The sequence below is a fragment of the Stenella coeruleoalba genome, assembly GCF_951394435.1.
Source record: "Stenella coeruleoalba genome assembly, chromosome: 14".
Taxonomy (NCBI): Eukaryota; Metazoa; Chordata; class Mammalia; order Artiodactyla; family Delphinidae; genus Stenella; species Stenella coeruleoalba.
Window position 1 is genome coordinate 40,272,292 of NC_137160.1, and position 20,126 is coordinate 40,292,417.

Genomic DNA, 20,126 nt, shown 5'->3' on the forward strand with positions numbered 1-20,126 from the left:
GCTCCTCTCTAAATAAATGAATAGTCTGCCCCAAGACTCCGGGAAGGAGAAGGAAGTAGGATGACTGGCGAAAGTTGTCTTTGCCAGATATATGGCCAGTGTGTTTGTAGCTGAGAAAGTTGGGGATTTGGGGAGGAACAGAGTGGCTGAGTGTCACTGGTGAGGCTTATGCACGTTACCCAGTAATCACGTGCACCCCCATGATGGGAGTGTGGTTCCCGATCCACCTGGCACTGGGTATTACTGACACGTCCAAGGCAAGCAAAGAACTGCCCAGGAACCACTGAAGGATCACCTGCATGGAATTATTTATTGTGCCTCTTTACAAGAGCTGTTTAGAAAGAAGGAAACTCAGTGAGTGCAACAGGCTTGGCGGGGCGGGGGGGGGGGGGGGGCGGGGAGGGAGGGGGTGGGGACGACACACTGTTAAGCACGATGCTGCGTATAGCACGACCACTCCCTGCGACCAGGTGTGGGAGGATGTCACCGCCGAGAGCCAGGCCGTATTCCAGCCTGAGAGAAACGAGCTGCCGCTGTAGTGCAGAGCAAGCAGGAGAGAGAAGAAAGGGAAACCAAACCCCATGAAACATCTGTCCAGTTCTGCACAGTGTCCTGTAATAACCTCAAAAATACAAGCAATCTTTTTCACATGTTACTCAGTAAATACCACTCTGCCACAGAAGATTTATTTTGAGAAGACTTCTTTTGGTGGAAAGCTTCAATGCTAGAATTTAGGATTAGTATGTCATCAGTTAATAAAGAAATGTCAAAGCTTTATGATACATAATTCAGAAATTTATTTTAAGCTTTTCAATTAAGAGGAAAGTGGGGTGGGCACACTTGTTTGCTGTTTTTGTTGTACCTGCTAAGTCAAATAACAAGTGAAAGAAAATCTAAAGTCAGAAACCGAGTGAAATGAATGATCCAGGAAGGGAAACCATCTGTCAAAGGGCGGGGTGGGGAAGAGGCAAAGATTTGGAAAGATACTAAGAAAATGTGCAAATATTAGTTAAAAAAAATAAGGAATGCTTTTAATTCATTAATGTTTCCTCTGTTTATGAACTGCCACGATTTAGCGAAGGTCAATGACAAGGAGGGCCATAGTATTGAAGAGGGGGAATTCTTTATTCCACAAGGCATTGGGAGTCAGATTTTCCTGTGCTGTCATTCCAGTGTCAACAGCAGACTTCAGAACCAGGATTCTCCCTTGGGCTTACGCTCCTATTCATAAGGTCTTCACTCCCAGCCTTCCAGCATGATGCGGGACCCTGCCGCCCGGGGCTGCACCCCCTGAAGTCATTCTTTAGTAGGAATCCCCTAGTGTGGATGAGAGGATCTGGGCTGAAACCCACAGGAGGAGGCAGGAGGACCTGTGCCCATGCAGACCCCCTCTGACTGCAGACAACTGATGACAGCTTTTGAGGAGAGTGGCTCCCCACCAAAGAGGACCCTGAGAAAGAAAAGAGCATGAGAATCTGGGTGGGGGGAGGCGAGGGAAAGGGCAAGCAGTTAGAGGGCCAAGTCGAGATGGTGTTTTCCTTGAGTGAATGTCTTTCAAAACTAACAACATACTGTGTGGTTGTCTAACATGCCGATGTCTGAACACTGCTGGGCCCTGACATCCTAGTTTTGATTCCTTTTTTTTTTTCCCTTTTGTTTGTGAGTAGAGGGAGAAACTGACTTGGTGTTTTCCCCCGTGAAATAAGTCACTGTCATATGGCTTTCATATCAAGTATCTCTTTCCCTTTGTTCCAATTTATTATCTGACCAAATTTATGTTCAGAGGTTAGACTTGCAAACATCAAAGCACCACAAATGTGTGTGACATCTAGTGACACTGGGTTGAGAAATGCCAATATAAATACCATATATCAAATTACCATTGTTTCACACCAGGATAAAAAGGGGGTGGGGTGGGGGTGGGGACAGTTGTTCTGGAAAGAAATGCAAAGAGCAGAACCAATCTCAAGCAGCCAGGTGGTGAAGTTGAAGGTATGTGACCCCGTGATGTCTTGGGGAGGCTGCCCACGGCCGCAGCTAGTGTGTCTTGGCGAAGGAAATGGGAACCGAGCGCGGTGGCTGGCATGGGCGCCGGCGCAGTGATGGGACAGCAGGCTGGGAACAACTGGTTTCTGATGAGCTTGAGGCCACAGGTGTTCCAATTCTCCAGAAGAAAAGTTCCCACCAGAACGGAAGTGTGGAGAGCTGCCGAGACGGTTCAGTACTCTTCCTGCTGCTGGGGCTGCTGTTCGTGGACTTGTTCCTCTGCTTCCGGCTCCTCCGGGTGGCCCTCCTGTGGGGCAGGGGGAGAGGTTTCAGCTGAAGCGGTTCACTGCCGGCAGCCCTGCAGCGTCCCCAGCCCCACCATCGCTGCACAGCACGGCATCGCCACGGCTTTTGCCACGCAAGTGCCTCCCCGCTCCCAGGAACGGCCCATTCTGGAGCGCGGCCAGCAGGCTTCAGGCACCACGTTTTCCTTCTGACCATTTTGGAAGGACGTCATCACAGAACATACGACATCCTTTCCCACCCGCTGTACGACAGTAAACCAGATGCAAAGACTCAAGAGCGTCACGATAACCACGAGTGAGCCTGCTGTGACGCAGCACAGGGCCCCAGCCCCTGCAGTGTGTCTGATGGCTTCCTGTTTCCTGCCCTGCGGTCCTCCTCCTCACCTGGTAGCATGTCTGCTAAGCAGACTCCTTGTTATAATCTGTTACTCATCTGATGCAGAGAAGCAGCTCGTTAGAGTGGGTAGGTAAGGAAAGGACAATAACTATGGTTCTGGGTTGCCCCCAGCCAGACGGCGTCTCCAACAGGGGAGCTCAGGAGCTTGTGCTCAGGGACTTCGGGACATCTATTTTGGGTATGTGAGGACTTTTTTTGCTTACTTTCTGATGGTTGAGGTGTTCCTCTACTTGGCTTCAAATGACCTATTTACTCACTTGCGTATAACCCGGGGAAGCACATCATGAACACAAAACTCCAGGGAACATAAACCCTGGTCAGCTATATCTGCCAATTCTTTTTTTTTTTTTAATCTCACAAAGGATAATTAGCTCTTTACTACCCAAGCAGAGGGAGCGTAGCTAATCAATAGGGCCGACTGCTCCCTCCAGAATGCACAGTGCTTTTGCGATGCAGTTGGGAGCGTACGCTGGGACGTACAGACGTGCTTGTGTTCGCTTGCACTTTGCAAACGCCCCTTCTGTCTGGCCCGTATTCCCTTTAGCCAAGGACACACCCGTCAAGATCCAACTCAAATACAGCATCATTTCCCCCGATCCCTGAGCCAGGATTCTCTCCCTCCTCCTGCATTTTGCTTCTTCCTTGGCCTTAAAACTTTTGACTTGTAATCTTGTTTGTCTTGAACCTTGTGGCCTCATCCACTGGATCCTGAAGTCGGGATAGGGCCTCATCCATCTGTGTCAGACCTTGCTTACTGTACAACTCAATGCATGTGTGTGAGGAAGAAGACATCAGAGAGGGTGCACGAACAGATAACCGAGACTATCAGACAAGGTCACGTGCCGCTTGTCTTCTGAGAGGCAGCATAATGTCAAGGTTATAAGCATGGAACTGGAGTTCATCTCCCAGATCCATTATGTACAAGCTGGGTGACTTAACTGTTCTGTGCCTCGGTTTTCTCATCTGTACAAGTGGGAGATAGGACAAGAGTGCCCATTTACCAGAGTTTTCAATGACTGCCATTGGTCAATGAACCAATCAATGGAGTCACTGAGTTCAACAGAGAGCCCTGAGTTAAAACAGGTGAAGTGCCTAGAACAGTGTTTGGCACATAACATAAGTGTGAGCTGTGATTCTTTTTTCTTGGTAACTCATTGGAATATGTTCTAGAAGTAAAAATAATTTTTTTAAAAATAGTCTTTTCTATGACAAGAGCAGAAAATGACATCGTATTGAAGACTTGGGCTCAAATCTAGCACCGTCCCTTACTGGCTGGTGTCTTCAAGAAGCACATTATTTAATTTAATAAACATTAGCTCACCCCATGACCACACCCTGTCACATACCTAAAACTGCTCCACCTCTGAAATGTGAAGGCCCAAATCCTACTCTCCCTGCCCACATCCTGCTGCCCTTCGGGACACCTCGCTCCTTAATTCCTTAACCACGATGTCCTCTGACCTCAGAGCCCCAAGCCCCGCTTTGCTCCCGGCTCTGCCAGCTCGTCCCCGGGCCGGCCCTGCAGCATCCCCCACAAGCCTCTTTGCCCACCGCTCAGCACACGTGAGGGTGGTCCTCTCGGCTCAGTTAGTGCCTCAGGGACAGAGGTGCCCTCTTGGGAGCAGGAGAGCATCTCTTGCTGGGATAGAACAAGCGAGGAAGAGCCACCAGCCTCCCTCTAGTCCAGGGGCAAAGAAGGAAAGTCACGCTCAAGGGAATTGACCAGGATGGTGGACCAGGAGCTCCGGGTGTCTGCTCTGCCGCACGCTCCTCCCCACGCCTTTCTCACTGCCTTCACCCCAGAACGGATCACTCCTCTGAGCTTTACATCCTTGAGTCATGCTTCCATCCGGTTGCACACTGCAGCCCTGTGTGTGTATGGGCGCGTGCTCGTGTGTCCCCACTGGCTGGCTCCACGGCTGCCTCTTCAGCCAGGCTCTGAGCCTCTGAGTCCCTTAAGGGGTAGAGATGTTGTTGTATTTGTCATCCTAACCTTTTAATGCCAGTGTGGTGCCTTCCGTATCATATTGCCCAGACTTCAGCTGGTCTGAAGTGCACTTTTCTTACATAATCGTTTCTGTGAGTGTTAGGCTGCTGATGGGAAGATCGTCAGAAATGAGGATCTGTTTGACATTTTACAGAAAATCTTATTTGCTCACATCATGGACTGCGAGTTAACTGTGGGATAATGGATTTAATTCAGGACTGAGAGAAGATTTGGATTCAAGTAACTGTGGGCCTGTCAAACCAGCTGCGGGACAAGAAACGCACTAGATAAGGCTTCCCCTCGGGCTTCCTTTCCATACTTGATGAGCCAGGGGGTGGGTGTGGTGCCCTTGTCTCCAGCTGGCCAAGGGCAGCTCCCTCACTCACGGTGCACCGCTGTGAGGTCATGCATCTCATCTGCAGGAACTGCGGACCCCAGATCACTCTTATTGGGTACCGTGGCTATAAAGAACAAACGTCCTGGGTTACCAATGGATTGCTAATGCTTGGGGTTCAAATTAAGGTGCTCTGAAAGCCTGGCAGGACGCACCTGTAACTCCGAGGCAGCTGTAGCCCATCACCACTGGGAGGTCCCCACCCACGCGTGGAGGCAGTCACACACCAAAATGATCTTTCTCTTATGCCCCACGCAAGACTAAGAAGAACTTAAACGCACAGGTGAGGAGGAGGCCAGGCGAAACCTAGGCCAAACATGTGACTAAAGCACTGGGGCGCCACCTACTTAATTAAGTCTAATATTTGCATATAAATCCACCCACAGCTGTGAGTGACGCTTTGGAGTTCCTTATTCTTATAATAACCATTAGAAGGAGAAGCAAGCAGGAAGACAGTACTGAAGAATGCTCTCGGCTACTGTGGGAGGAGAGCGGGGACAAAGGAGGGGAGGAGGGGGAGGGCCGTCAAGAAGCTGGGCTGCAGGGAGTGGGGAGGGGGCATGGCCCCCACCTTCCCAGATGTAGGAGGCAGCGCACAACAGGCTCATCTGCCGCCACTCACACCAGCGAGTCCGGCTGTTCTGTCCTCTCTGCTTTGTTCCTGCCATTTCCTCTGCTGAAAAAATACTCCCCCGTCTTACCTCTGTAACTGCTGACATTCCTAATCATCTTTCCACGGCCAACACAAATGTCATCTTCTCTGTGAAGTCCTTGCCTGTCCCTCCAGGCTGTCTTTATGTGCTCCCCACACAAGTTTACTTATGTCTCTATTACTGCGTTTATCACAACCTGACAAATTCCAGTTAGTGGTGTCCCTGTCTGTCTCAAGGGGACTGTGAGCTCTTCTAAGGCAGGGGCTGTGTCTGTTTTCTATAAACCCAATGCTGTGTCCAGTGACAGAAACGCAGGCTGAATTCAAAAGATGTGGCCTGAAGGGGGGAGTATCTTTAGGTCATTCGACAGTGGCTTCCGTGACAGGAACTCAGGAAACAAGTGTCTCTGTATTAGCAGGTGACCCTCAGCCTACAGACCCACAGGGCAGCAGCTAACCAACGACGTTAAGCCCAGACACCTGTGGCCCCTAGTTAAGTAGTAAAGATAATGAGAATCATAATGAGAGGCACTGGACGGCCAGCTGGCCATCTGCTCTGGAAACTTCCATTAGGTTTCTGTGACTGCAAACTGAACTGCCTCTGTTTACTTCCACACTCAAAACTCTCATCTGGATTTCTACATCTTCCAAACATGTTATCCTAGGATTGCTTGATCAAGAGAATCAAAGACCAGACATCACTAAATAAAGACTGAAGGAGGAGGCCTCTCCAGGGAATGCCTCCACCTGAAGTGTCAACGTCGGGTCCATCTGTGGTGAACTGAAGAGCAGGCACTCACTGCAGCCTCTGATTCCTCAGCACCCCTCTCATCTCCAGGAGGGAGGCAACCAACCAGAAATCTCTGCCTCTCAGATGTGCACAGAAGTCCGACCGGCGGCATCATGCATAAAGTACCGGCATTTTTTCCCAGACATCATGCCCCCCGTGGCTGCACGTCCACCTAGCACTGAAGTGTGTGAATGGCCTGAAAACAGGACACAGTGTCAGGGTCAAGCACAGCGAGGGAAAAAGGAGGCTCCGAGAGTTTGCAGGTGGGTGCAGTGGCCCAGCAACCTCTGAGCACATTTTTCCCCAAGTGATGCCTTTCCTAGGCAAGCGTGGAAGCTTTTTAAAGGCTCACTGCCTCAATGGTAGAAGCTGGATAAGCTGGGAGGCTACCACAGAATCAGGACTCACTACGCTTAGGAAGGGAGGCAAACGCTTGCGGCTCTAAGGTGTCTAGGACGGTTCCATGAACCTCCAGGAAGGGAAGCAGACAGCAGAGCAGGCCAGCCGCTCCTGAGCCTCTCGCCATCCGCCTCTGTAAGAAGTGTCATGTGTGTGCGTGTGCAGCATGGAAGATACCGTGCAGTGTCCAGGCACGTGGCAGACAGCCTTCGCCTTCTCTCTATATAGAAACCGAAGTTTAAAAAAATGGGTCTTGTCACATTCTAAACAAGGACGCTTGGCATATTCCAGCTTATTCTCTATAGAAAACTCAGCATAGCCTGATGTGTTTCTTTTGGAGCTGTCCAGACACAGAGTTGCATTAGAAGTTATCCTGGAATGAGAAGAATTAAGGCAGCAGCTGCATTTGAAGACTTTGCACTGGTAACCCACACGTGTTACGTTTGTGTTAAGTCTGTTTTCCCTTCCAGATTCCAGTAGCCTGGTTACTGCCTCTAAATCTCTTCCTGGACTTTGGATACTCCTTAGCTTACACTCAACAGTGATGCCACTGTCTCTCTCTCCTCCCTGCCACGTTTCTCTCTATTTGATGACATCAGCACAGTGCCAGTCAGAACAACGAAGGTGGGTTTAGTGACACTACCCGCCAGAAAAAAATGGAGGTTCTTGCCGGATGCTGAATTAAACAGACTGCCCAGAGAAAGAGGCCAAGACAATACTTTTGAAGGTGTCAAACAACAAAACAAGGTGAAGGGAATTGTTTGGAGAAAATCCAGGTAGGAATTTGACTGCTCGCTTCTTCACATACAGAACACGTGCAACTCAATACTGTCAATTAGACAAAGTCTGTCCTGCAGTTTCCCCCAAGAGGTACCACCTTTACTTTTTCCCTTCCCCATGGCACCCAATATACTGAGAGGCAGGGAACATAGTCCTTAAGATTCTGGGCTCTGAGTTAGAGAAACCTGGGTAGTGACGGAGCTTATTAAAGATGGGTCATTGGGCTTCCCTGGTGGCGCAGTGGTTAAGAGTCCACCTGCCGATGCAGGGGACACGGGTTCGTGACCCAGTCTGGGAAGATCCCACATGCCATGGAGCGGCTGGGCCCGTGAGCCATGGCCGCTGAGCCTGCGTGTCCGCAGTCTGTGCTCCGCAACGGGAGAGGCCACAACAGTGAGAGGCCCGCGTACCGCAAAAAAAAAAAAAAAAAAAAAAAAAAAAGGGTCATTGAGCAAGTAATTTTTATCTGTAAAGCAGAGATAAGTAATAGTACACCACATAAGGATGTGGTGAGAAATATATATATAGAACATAAACGTAATATCTAGCACATGCTAAATGCTCAAGGTTAGCTATTACTACTATCATGTTCCCCATTTAAAAGGTGGCTCAGGCTTGGAGAAGGGAGGGCACGAACTCAGGACTCGAGTTCAATTGCAAATTACGCTGCTTATTCACTCAGGAACGTTATTTAACCTCTCGGCTGCCTTAGTTTCTCTCATCTATAAATGGGCTAACACACATATCTACCTAATAGGATTCTCCAGACAATTAAAGGAGCTGATACATGTAAAGCCCTTGGCCTTCCCCCTCATCTCCCATCCCAAGAGTTCGAGGAAAGGACCTGCTAAACCCATTAGTCTTAATGACTGATGATACTCTGAAGTACTACTTCTTTGAGGGGCGTGTGCGTTAACTGCCCATACACTGCAAGAATGGCTCTCTGAATCCAGGCCGCGGTAAGCTGGTGCTGGTGTGTGTGCTGGGGGTGTTGGAGATATAAATGGTCTAACAGAAGCTGAGTGTAGTCATCCAGGAAGACACTCCTGAACTCTCAGGAGGCAAGAGCTCTTGCCGAAGGCCAGCCCCACCTGCCATTAGCTAGGAATTCAGTGGCCCTGCCAACCTTTAATTTGGAGTTCACCTAACGGCGCTACCTCACGACGACTCTTCCTTTGGGACAAGATCTGGCTCGAGGTTAGCACCAGAAGGCTAGAGGTTAGCATCAGCAGGGAGATTCCATCCTGCAAGCCGCCTTGCTCCCGCGAGCGGGCACCGTCCCAGATGGGCAGCAGCACGGTTCACTCGGGCTCACGGGGCTGCTGCACAGAACTCATCGAATTCAGCCTCAAACAAGCTTGTGAAGAGAATAACCGTAACTCGTCTAGCGCTTGACAGAGGACAAAGCACTCTCTACATACAGAACGTCATAAAAATGCCACTTTGGGTGGTGCAGATACACACACTACAAACCAACCTTTGGCTTCTTCCGTCAGATCTGAAAATACTGAGAATATTTTGTAAAGCCGTCGCTATCTCTGGGACCTGGGCAGGTGGGTCCCCAGAGCTTCAAGATCTATAGTGTGAGCTAACCGAGAAAGAGGTTTAAGAATATATACATATCTGGGGGAAACCAAAAAAGTGCTGGAGAGTCCCCAAACTCCAGTTTCGTACAGTTTAGGAAAATTTCAGAGCTAGGATTTTAATCTTACACGGAGTAAACAACTGCCTGGTATTCGGCTGAAATAAGATAAAAGTAAACTTGCTGGTGGCTTCCTATGTTCTGTGGAAATACCAACACACGTGCAACTCGACCACAGAGCCCTTAGGGCACCTGCAGGCCTCCTAATCACACCTACCCAAACATTTCCTCAGCCCCAACCTGGCAGCAGGACGCCTGCAACCCTGGTCTGTGCTCTCCTGCCTTTCACCGCGCCGCCCTCATGAAAGTGAAGCCCCACGGGGCTCCCACTGCGGCTGCCAGGGCCTCTCCCTGCCTGTCTGGGCGGACTTGGGGTGACCTGCCTTGGGCCCTGCCGTTTATCCTGCCCCTTCCCCTCCTCGCTTCCTGAGACTCATGTTCCTCCGCTGCTCCTCACGTCGGCTTTCCATGCGCGGACGGAGCCACATCCTGGGTCCCCCCCTCGGCACATCCACTCGTGGGGAGCAACCCTGGTGGGCAGGGCCTCCACAGAGGAGGCCTTCCAGAAGTATTTTTCCACAAAGGGCTGTCACACAATGCTGCTCTGTACTGGCAAAGTGTAACCAAGACAACCAGCTATGAAGGAAAAAACAGTTGTGGGACTTCTGGGGATGGGAAAAGCATCTAGATTAATTTTTCCTTTAACCACATTCTGATCTGTGTGAAGAATCTTTGCACACATTCTTACTGCTCATTTGCTCAGAGAGCTGAAAACCACTTGAGATTTGGCTGTGTAAGCCTGTTCTTCTCAATCGAAGCCCCCCGGTCCCCTGCCCCCAACAACTGGCAACCATCCGCGCATCTCTTCCCAGACTGATGAATGCAGGTCCCATAAGCATGGGTCAATGGATCACGACGATCGTGCTTATTCCTCTGGGAACATCACATGCACTGGCTGAGCTGCAAGCCTCACTGAGGTCCCAGGGCAGTATCTGAAGGCTCGGCGCCACTGCACTCTGACCAAGAGCATCACTCTGGGACACAAGCCTCAGGGCTCTGCTCACACTCACGTGTTCTTCCGAAGCGTAGAGGACTTCCATGAGTCGCTGCACGAGGTCATCGTTTTCCTGCCCGTGTTCCTGGCAGAGGAGCTCAATCTCTCTCAACTTTCCAAAGTAGAAATCCCTCTCCTTTTCCACGCCTTCAAGGGCAAGTTTTAACGAATGTACCTGTGAGGGAGGGAAGGTGGAAAAGAAAACCCTCAAACGACAGCATAAGAAATAAATGACCAACTGTGCTTGCGTGTAAAGATGCGAAACATGAAAAGACAGATGTGCAAAAATAACCAACGTGCAGGTCCGGGGAGAGACGAGGGGCTGCTGCTGGAGCTTGAGCCTGGGCCCGAATGCCCAGCTTCAACAGCACACTTGTCACTCCTGTCAACCGACCGTTTATACCCAGAGGCCCGGGGATCCTTCTGCCCGAGACAGTTCCACCCGGGCTCCGAGTCAGCCTTCCTCTCCTGGTAACTAACCTGGGCTGGGGCACATCTTTCCCCCAACTTGTTCATCCTCTACAGGGAGGGGAGAGGCGAGAGCGGGAGGAGGGAGGGGAGGGGAGGGAGCGGGAGGGGGGAGGGGAGGGAGAGGCTGGCACTGTGGTCCCTTCAGACGCGCTTTGCGGAACCTCCTTTCTTCACGTCACTTGAGAGCTGCCCTCAACTTTGGAGCCCTTCATACATGTTCCTGAACCAAACTAGACAAATGCTCCTACTGAGGGACTGGGGCGTGGCTGCACAAGGAAAACTGGGTGAGACTAAAAGCAGGCTGAGTGGATCTGCTTAATTCCTCTAGTTCTGGCTTCGAGCTCATCACGTGAAAGGCGGGAAGATGTGGAAGCTCCAGTCCCTCAGCGGAACAGCCCTCATTCCCTTTTTTCTCCCTTGATGCGGGTTCAAGGGCCTTGCAGCTTCTTACGGTGGTTACGGAGATGGCGCGGGTGAAGGGGAGAGGGCAAGGGTTGAGGCTGGCAGAGCCGTCACCTGGGCTGAAGAAACACCACAGGCAGTGTAGACAGATCTGGTCTCAAATTCCAGGCTGCAGGCCGAGCAGCTCCACACAGGCCCAAACCATCACCCCCTTCCTGCTCTCGGAGAATCCCTCAAGTTTTCTGAACCCTTTGATCATTTATATTTATGCAGAGAATATCTTTAGGAGGTGAATTAGGTCTTTCATGGTTCTCCTCAGGAGAAATCTCTCTTTCAGTATATGAAAAATCACCCTTCACAGATTTCCAAAGATTACACTTGGAGTGGAAAATCTCTCTGTTTCTAGTAACTCCGGGCCTTGGTACATGCTATTTATCTGTCTGGAGTTATTGACTCATTCAAACAGATACTCAGCACATGCAGTGTCCATCTCCTTGTGCACCTGGCAAACTTGTGTCCATCCAGTAAGACTCAAGGATATGGTTTTTCCTCAGAGTTAACCTCACTGATGCCCTCATGTAGCTGGTTACAAAGCAAAGGAGGATCAGTCGCTAACTTTTTTTTTTTTTTTTTTTGGCCACGCCTTGCGTCTTGCAGGATCTTAGTTCCCTGACGAGGCACTGAACCTATGCCCCACTGCAGTGGAAGCACGGAGTCTTTAACCAGTGGACTGCCAGGGAATTCCCTCAGTCACTAACTTTCAACTCTTATTTCTGATAATACTATGGCTTGGACATTTGTAAAAACTGAAGGCAACCCAGTTGGCTGAATTCTAGAGGAAAGAAAACTGTTTCTTCTAGAACCTCCCCCCCACCCCGCCCAGACTCGACCACAGACCCATCTCAAGTCTGCACTGGTGCCACCAGCGGGTCTGTGGTAGTTTAGGTGTCTGCTGTCTGCCAGCTCCCCTTCCCTGTGTCGGGCAAGAAGGGTCTCTGGATGCCTCTGACCCACGGAAACCAGCCTTGTCAGCCTCTCAAGTGCTGTGGTCTGTACGGTGAACCAAGAGCTGAGGCTTTGTAGAAACACCCAGCCCAGGTTGGCCTGTGCTGCTATTCCAGATGCATGAGGTTAACAGATGCACAGCTATAAACTTTCCCTGGTAAAAACCAACAGGAGCTAAACTACTTGATGAAAGATCCGTTGGCAAATGGGATGCCATTTTCACAGTCCCACTCCGATGCCTCCTTGCTCCCGCACGTGTCAGAGCAGGAGCCTAAGCAGTGGAGGGGATGCTGGGGATGGACCCTTGAGAGAAGTCAAGGGGAAGTTCTCTTCTCCCAATTCTCTACCGCTCAGGTGTCCACACACTGTAGATCGCCCAGCCTTCCAGTCCGAGCCACTGACAGTGTCTGTGCGGGCTAACCAGGCCCCACTCTTCAGCCCCCGTGGTCCCCGAGCACAAGCAGGGACCCCATCCCACCACCTGTTTGCTCACCTACTCTCCAGAAACAACCCCTGATTATTTTAGTCATGTCTTTTCCTCCCCTGTGTCTTTTGGGTCATTTCTGTCATTGAAATTCTCTAACACAGTGGTGCTTTCATAGCATGTCATGGGAGACTGCCCAAATCAAGGCATGAGGCCAAGTGAATGAGAATTCTTAAAGTTTACGGCACTGGTCACTTTGTCTATTACCACTGTAATTCAGTCTTTGGTCCGGGCATTTTTATTTGGCCCTTCCTCGTCTTCGTGTCCTCAATTCCAACGCAGTGATGACTGTGTGTGGCTCCCCCCCAGTTTTGGGGAGCACCCTGTAGGCTTCGGGGACAGAAAATGGAAGGAGCATTAACATAGCCTTGGAAATACAGCTGAAGGAGGTGCTCAGTAAACAGCTGGTGAATGAAGGCTTACAATGTAGGATGGGTCCGACCTCCCCTTTGGGGGACAGATGGAGGTACGGGGACACTCTCCTCCACATGAATGCATGGGGGGACAGCCCGGGAGTGAGGCCTTTGGAAGTAATGAAGGAATTACAAGCAGGAGGAGGAAGGCCACTGGCATGTGCTTCTCCGTGTCTTCTCTAGAGTGGCATTTTGGATGGGACAGCAGTTTAGCTGAAGCATCGTAGAGGGCTGGGGCCCTTGGGGCTCTGTGTGTGATTGGAGAGCTACTGGGAGCCCAGAGCCAGCCCCAAGGACAGGAAGTGGGGCTGGTTGGCGAAGGCCGTAAGCGAGAGAGGGGCAGGCAGGATCTCGAGGTTCCAATGTGTTTCTACTTTGGGTTGGTGGTTTGGGAAACTGGGTGTGGTAGGGGTAGATGAAGAAACATTTGATAATAAAGATATCAAAAGAATTTGAGTCCTACGGAGAAAAGGGTTATAAATCTAAAGTATTACAGACCCACACCCGACTCTCTTCAGGTCTACTTGCTTAGAGCCTCAGGCATGTGGCCCAAGGCTAATTAGGGCTGTCCTAACTGCCTTTTTTTTTTTTTTAAATTTTATTTATTTTTGGCCGCGTTGGGTCTTTGTTGCTGCGTGCGGGCTTTCTCTAGTTGCGGTGAGTGGGGGCTACTCTTCATTGCGGTGAGCGGGCTTCTCATTGTGGTGGCTTCTCTTGTTGCAGAGCATGGGCTCTAGGCACGCGGGCTTCAGTAGTTGCGGCTCACGGGCTCAGCAGCTGTGGTTCGCGGGCTCTAGAGCTCAGTCTCAGTACTAACTGCCTTTCATTCTAGAAGAACTCATTGCTGGAAATTGTATAAGGGCTCAAACTGAGAATAAGCAGGTAATTAGAACATTCCACAGTTTCTAAATCAAAGTCCTACGCAGCGATGACTTAAGGTTTTACCTTTTTCATTAAAGTGTTCAGAATTGTAAAGAAACACCCTAGTTAAGCAACTGCTTGCTTTTTAACTAGATTCTTGTTTGCAAATATACAACTATCTCAAAAACTGTTTCCAGACTCTTGCTGGCTCATCAAGAATCAGATTAATCACCGGGATCTGCCCATGCCCAGTGAGTAGCTGGGAACAGCCTGGGCACCTGGGATAATGGCTCTTCTCCCAGGGGTGGGAGTGGCCAGGAGAAAAGACTCTCCTCCTGGGCTTCCCTGGTGGCGCAGTGGTTGAGAGTCCGCCTGCTGATGCAGGGGACACGGGTTCGTGCCCCCGGTCTGGGAAGATCCCACATGCCGCGGAGCAGCTAGGCCCGTGAGCCATGGCCGCTGAGCCTGTGCGTCCGGAGCCTGTGCTCCGCAACGGGAGAGGCCACAACAGTGAGAGGCCCGCGTACAGCAAAAAGACTCTCCTAACTCAGGGCAAGGGTGGGTGGTTTCTGCACTGGGCCCTATGCTACCAATTGTTTTATTACTTTTAAACTATGTATACTCTTGGGCAAAATTAGCTATTGTTAGTTAGAAAGCGCACCTAAGCTTTTATATTGAAAATTTCGAAGGCAGTAGACCTAGATTTACTGCAATCCTAGGGATATTAGATAAAAAGGCAAGTTCTATTTAACTGTGGCCTTTCTGATGCCCTATTCCTGGGTTCAGTGCTCCTGTGTGCTTTCACTCTTGCGGGAAGTGTTCGGCCATTTGGCTTTTGCTTGTGTAATACACAATGGTGTGTGGCTGCTATCTGTAAATTCTATGAGGGAAGAGAAGCTCTCTATCTTGCTGCCATTATATTATCAGCATCAAGTATAGTGTCTGTCACATCGAACAGGCTTAACAGATAGCTGCTGAAAGAAAGGAAGGAAGGAGGGAGACTAACCCCTGATGCCTTTAACACAATCTAGACTGGCTAGAAGTGGCCATGGTCTAGCCTGGAGCTCCTAACAGGCACTGAGGTGTACGGGAGGGCGAGGCTGGCCTGCATACCTGCATTTACCTAAAGCCGAGGCATCTGTCCCTCTGTCTCAATGTATAGCTTTGAGATTTGTGACTTAACATCTTTTATTCACAATGGGCCACTGATTATCTGCCCCAATAGTTCCTTTCATTCTTACTTGCTTGAAGCCACTGATTCCCGCCGCTTCCCTCCCCCTATCCCAAGCCCATAGGAGTTTGCTCATCTCACCCCCTGACACCTGTCACTGCTCCCAGAGACAGAGCTGGGGATGCCAAGTTACCTGTTCATTAAGCTGTATGACCTGTGTTTCTAAATCTCTATCAGATCTGGATGCTGAGCTGCTGGACGAAGCCCTTTTGGCTGATGAGGGACGAGAAGGTGTGGATCCTGGTTTAGATGCTGGACTTGATTTAGCCGCACCTGAAAGGACCCAGAATAAATTATGAATATTGGCAACATCAGAAATGCTTTTTAGGTATGTAGCAAAAGTGTGATATAAAAGGAATTTACTCAGACACAGAAGAGACACTGCCAGTGATCTCTTGCCAGCACAGAAGAAGCACAGATACGCTTAGAAAGAGTGTACTCGATAAAACGACAGAATCATCCTGGGCAACTTACTTAACCTTTCTGAGCACTGGTTGTTTTTCTCAAGTGACATGAGATTAATGCAGTTGTCCCTTCTCCCTCCAGAGAGATGAGAACAGATACAAAGGGATTTTAAGTTTGTTTGTTTTTTTTAAAGAGGAAAGGTTCTTTGATAAGCTCAGAGCATCACCATAATTGAATTTCTAAGACAGACCTTATAAGAGAGTAACACTTTAGGAGAAATATCAATGCACGTCTATTTTTTCCTCTTTTAATGTATTTCCTAGTTTTAGCCATTAAAAGAGTCTAGGAGCCATGATATCTCTGTAGCAACAGGCACTCCTGGTGCCCAAGTCCTGGTTTCTAAATGTTATTCTGCAATAAAAGGGCTTCTTGAGATATGATATGGCTGATTCCGGGGCTGGGGCAGGGAAAGGACAAGGTGGGCCTGGGACATCTCATGTCAAATAGCAAGGATGTGCTCAAGGATTAATGAATGTCAGGGGCCAGCCCAAAGGGGCTCCCAACTGGCCAGACTTGGACCATTTGCATACCAAAAAGAGTGGTGGCTGTAATGTATTACAATGCACTGAATAAATAAAAATCTAGTCCATAATGAGGGTAGGGGAGAGGGAGAATCCAAATATCTCCACAGAACACTGACAGCCAGTAAATGCTAAAGAAATGCTAGAAAAATCACAGTTTTGCAATACACATAACTGATTCAGGAAAGTTTCATCAACTGACTCTAAAACACTGAGAAGTGTCTGGAGGATGGGATGTTTACACGTGTCAAGGTGTTACCCTATAAGTTGCTTATAAAGGGTGAAAGATATGCCTTTACAACAGGGAAGCCTGAGGATTGGGACCTTAACCAAGTTATTCAGTAGCATCACTAATAATGATAGAAATTGGCAAAAAATAGGACCATTGATGTCAGGTAAGAACTCATCTACCTGAAGCTCAGCTCATGACAGGCTCTCACTATCTAGAACTTGACAGACACAGGAAATGGCCTCTGCAGCCAAAACAGATGGCACAAGATATATGCAGTGAAGTTTATACACTCCATGGGTTTAGAAATTCAGGGTCATTACTGGGGCCCAGCCACTCCCTCTTACTCAGAACAGCTCAGTCCGGTGTAGGTGCTCCCGCTGGCCCAATTCTCCACCACAGTCCCCCCCACTCTGCTCCTCTGGTTCTTGGAGGGCAAGGAACTCATCATACTCAGCTTTGCAACCTCAGTGCTTAGCACAGTACTTGGCGGAACACATATTTGATGAAGGAACAAATGTTTAAATACACGAACAAGTAAATAAAACCTGGTTGTATGGTTTCCAATTTTACAGTTTATTGGTACTAAGAGATTAGAAAAAGGCAAGCACCCTGGCAGCAGTTACAAGTTTCAACCAATCTCCTAATTACAAAGTAGCAAGCAGGAAGACTATAAAATTCCTATCTGTATGTCTTCAGAGTCGTGAGAGATGCAGAGTCATACACACCCTCAAGAAGCACTGACAGTAACATACCGTTTAAAATACATGCCTGTTATAAAGAAAGAAAGAATTCCTCTAAAAATACAGGGAAATGCCTAATATATGTAAAACTGAGGATGCTTAAGTTAGGAATGACTTAAAAAGTTTGAGTATTCAAACCTTCAGTGACCTGGAAACCTCAGGTCATGAAACCTTGTGCAGCGGAACTTCCCAAGTTGTCCAGAGAGCGGATGCTTTGCTTTGCTCAACAGCTGTGAGGAGGCTTCATCTCTGGAAAAGCCCAGAAAACACACTCCTGGACATAGCTTCCGTGTCCCATTGGCCAGCTTCTCTAACTCCACGCTAAGCCAACAGGGTAAAGAACACAGCGTGGAAAACAGCAGGAGAGGCAGGGCGAGGACGTGCTGACCTGACAAACAGCCTTCTCCAAGGGTGGCCACCAGCCAGCCTCGCTGGGGAAGCAGCTTTTGAAAAATCAAGTTACTTCAGACCTTTTCATGAGCACTCTGTCGTATTTTAATATAAAAATAGTCTAACAGAAAGTGGCTCAAAGACTGTCTATGACCAACCCCTCTTATTTACTAAATACGTATTTATTAAGTGCCTACCATGAGCCCTGTACTGGAAGTCCCTGCTCTACAGGAGCTCATGACCTGGTGGGAGTGGGTCATTTAAGAATGCCCACAGACAGAAAGACAAATACTCTATGTTATCACTTACATGTGGAATCTAAAAAATAAAGCAAATGAATGTATATTTAAAAAAAAAAAAAAAAAAAAAAAAGCCCAGGCATGGCCACACTCAACATTCTCAGGAAAAAGGCAATGTTCTAGACATGACCACGGATTGGGATCGGGCTGTGTTCCCTCTGCCTGAAATTCTTCCTCCCCTCCTTTGAGTGACTATGTCTAACAGCCTTCAGGTCTCAGCTTAAATGTGGTGGCTCACACACCCTTCACACAGCACCCATCAACGGTAATGGTACAGTGATTTATTTAATGCCTACTTCTCCCATTAGACTTAATCTCCACGAGGTAGGAGTTGAGTCTGTTTTGTTTACTATTTTATGTTCCCAAGGCCAAGTACAATGCCTGACCCAGAGGAGACACTCAATAATAAGTTTTTATGACTCATGAAAGAACGCCTAGGACAGGCATCTATCCAGGGTAAAGATCCCAGGGGAAGCGCGAGGAGCTGATGCCAACCTCAAAGTCACTGACAGCAGGAGCCAGCAACACCTGAAGGAAACGAAACAAAACCCACCAGCCTCCCAGAAAGAGATCTCTTACTTGGTTTCAAGTTCACCTTCCATTATTACTTAGGCCCTGTATAGATGGAGTCAAGACAGTAGTTCATGTGGGTAAATTTAAATTCAGTCAGTAAACAGTTAACTCTGAGTAGGGAGGAGCAAGATGGTTTGTGCTGGGCTGTCCTATCCAAGCCTCTGCCATGCTTCCGTCCATGCCTCTTCTGAAGAGAACAGCTCTGGGGAAGGGGCTTCCCTAGACAGCAAGTGACCCACCCACCCAGCCTGGGCAAGCCTCCCTAAGCAGGTCAGCAGCTATGACGCAGCTGGTTGCAGGAGCTGAGCGAGGTCCACCAGACACACTCATGTTCTTATACTCTGCCTCACCCAGTCTCATGTAAATTTTCAAAGAAAAGCGTGGAAGGAATAGAAGCTGATTGCTTGTAAAACAAGGTTATCACTGATTATATTATCAGGACATCATCAAATGCAGCTTAGAAAAACCTGAAACGTTTGATATGAAGTTAAAGTAGAAGAGGTCATGGCAAGCCAAAGCCCCATGTAAGACCAAGTTATCAGGGAAAGAAAGCCTAAAAATACGCAGAGGAAGCTGGCTGGGAGGGAAATGGGGTCACGGGAGATGCCGGGTGGCTCACGGCAGAGAGGCCAGAGCTGCTGCAGTTACTGACGCTGTCCCAGTTCCAGCTTTTTCCTGAAGAAACACATCCCTTGCTACTGACAGAGTCCAACTTTACTGTGGTTCACAGGGTCTCGGCATTAAAGTGGCATCTGTGTTTCACGGATCCTGTAAAGGTCAGCTGGGGTGCAGAGCCCCAGGTCCTTCAAACTGGCACACGTGCATGCAGGCTGTGGGTCTCTGAGACGAGAAAGATGAAAGCAGTGAGAGTCAGACCTGGCATCCCCCTGCTGCAGGGCAGGGAGGGGACAGTGGAGAAGAGGGGGTCTGGTCCACGCTCTACCCCCTATGCTCCCTACACGGGGGACAGAAGAAAAGCTTCTGCCCCCAGAATATGGACAAAGAAGGGAAAACAAATTTGAAAAATTTAATAGCTCAAGTAAGTAATTAGAATTTGAAATTTAAAATGAGAGGGGTTTTGAAATTCTGATTGTTTGGAAAGAAACTGATAATCGAGGGAAATGCATGTCTGATGAATGAGAATACAAGAGGTCAGCGCCAAGTTAACTGTACATTTCTACCTTCTAACGAATAAACGCAAAGAAATGAAAGACCAGGAAAGACAGAGGGAGATCTTAGTATCTTCAGAGGTTAAAAGTTTTTAAAAACCACACAAAGCTCATTTTCAAAAGAATGTAAACTGAGCTCTTTGAATCCTCACAGGCTGCAATTTGATATGAACGTAATTGACCACTCACGGCTATCACGTGATTAAGGCTAAAATACTAAAATGTATAAAGATGAAAATGCAACCTTTTCTTCATTGTGTTGAATGATTTCATGGTTTAACTTATTAGAATAAATAATGATAGACAATATCCTATATTATATCATGCTCATTAGTCAGTTAAAAACTAGGTTTTTGTTTATTTGTTTTACAAGCCTTGCTACCTTCTTTCAAAACACCATACCCTAAGGAGTACCCAGCTTCTGGGGTGACAGATATTCTTTTTTCACTTACCCAGGCTGCTATAATAAGGATGTTATCAGAAA

General features: G+C 48.6%; 1 protein-coding gene across 4 annotated transcripts in view; it reads right to left on the minus strand.

The window, feature by feature from the left end:
* Positions 1–397: 397 nt before the first annotated feature.
* MAPRE2 (microtubule associated protein RP/EB family member 2) overlaps positions 398–20,126 on the minus strand; it is a 163,204-nt gene continuing 143,475 nt past the window's right edge. The window contains exons 4-6 of one of the 4 annotated variants that reach the window (XM_079943253.1): positions 15,387–15,526; positions 10,403–10,561; positions 398–2,293 (exon numbers count right to left, since the gene is read on the minus strand). In XM_079943253.1, the coding sequence (XP_079799379.1) occupies positions 2,219–2,293; positions 10,403–10,561; positions 15,387–15,526 (374 nt within the window). In that variant the 3' untranslated portion in view covers positions 398–2,218. The remainder of the gene's footprint in view (positions 2,294–10,402; positions 10,562–15,386; positions 15,527–20,126) is intronic. The other 3 variants (XM_079943251.1, XM_079943250.1, XM_079943252.1) reach the window with 3 other exon arrangements.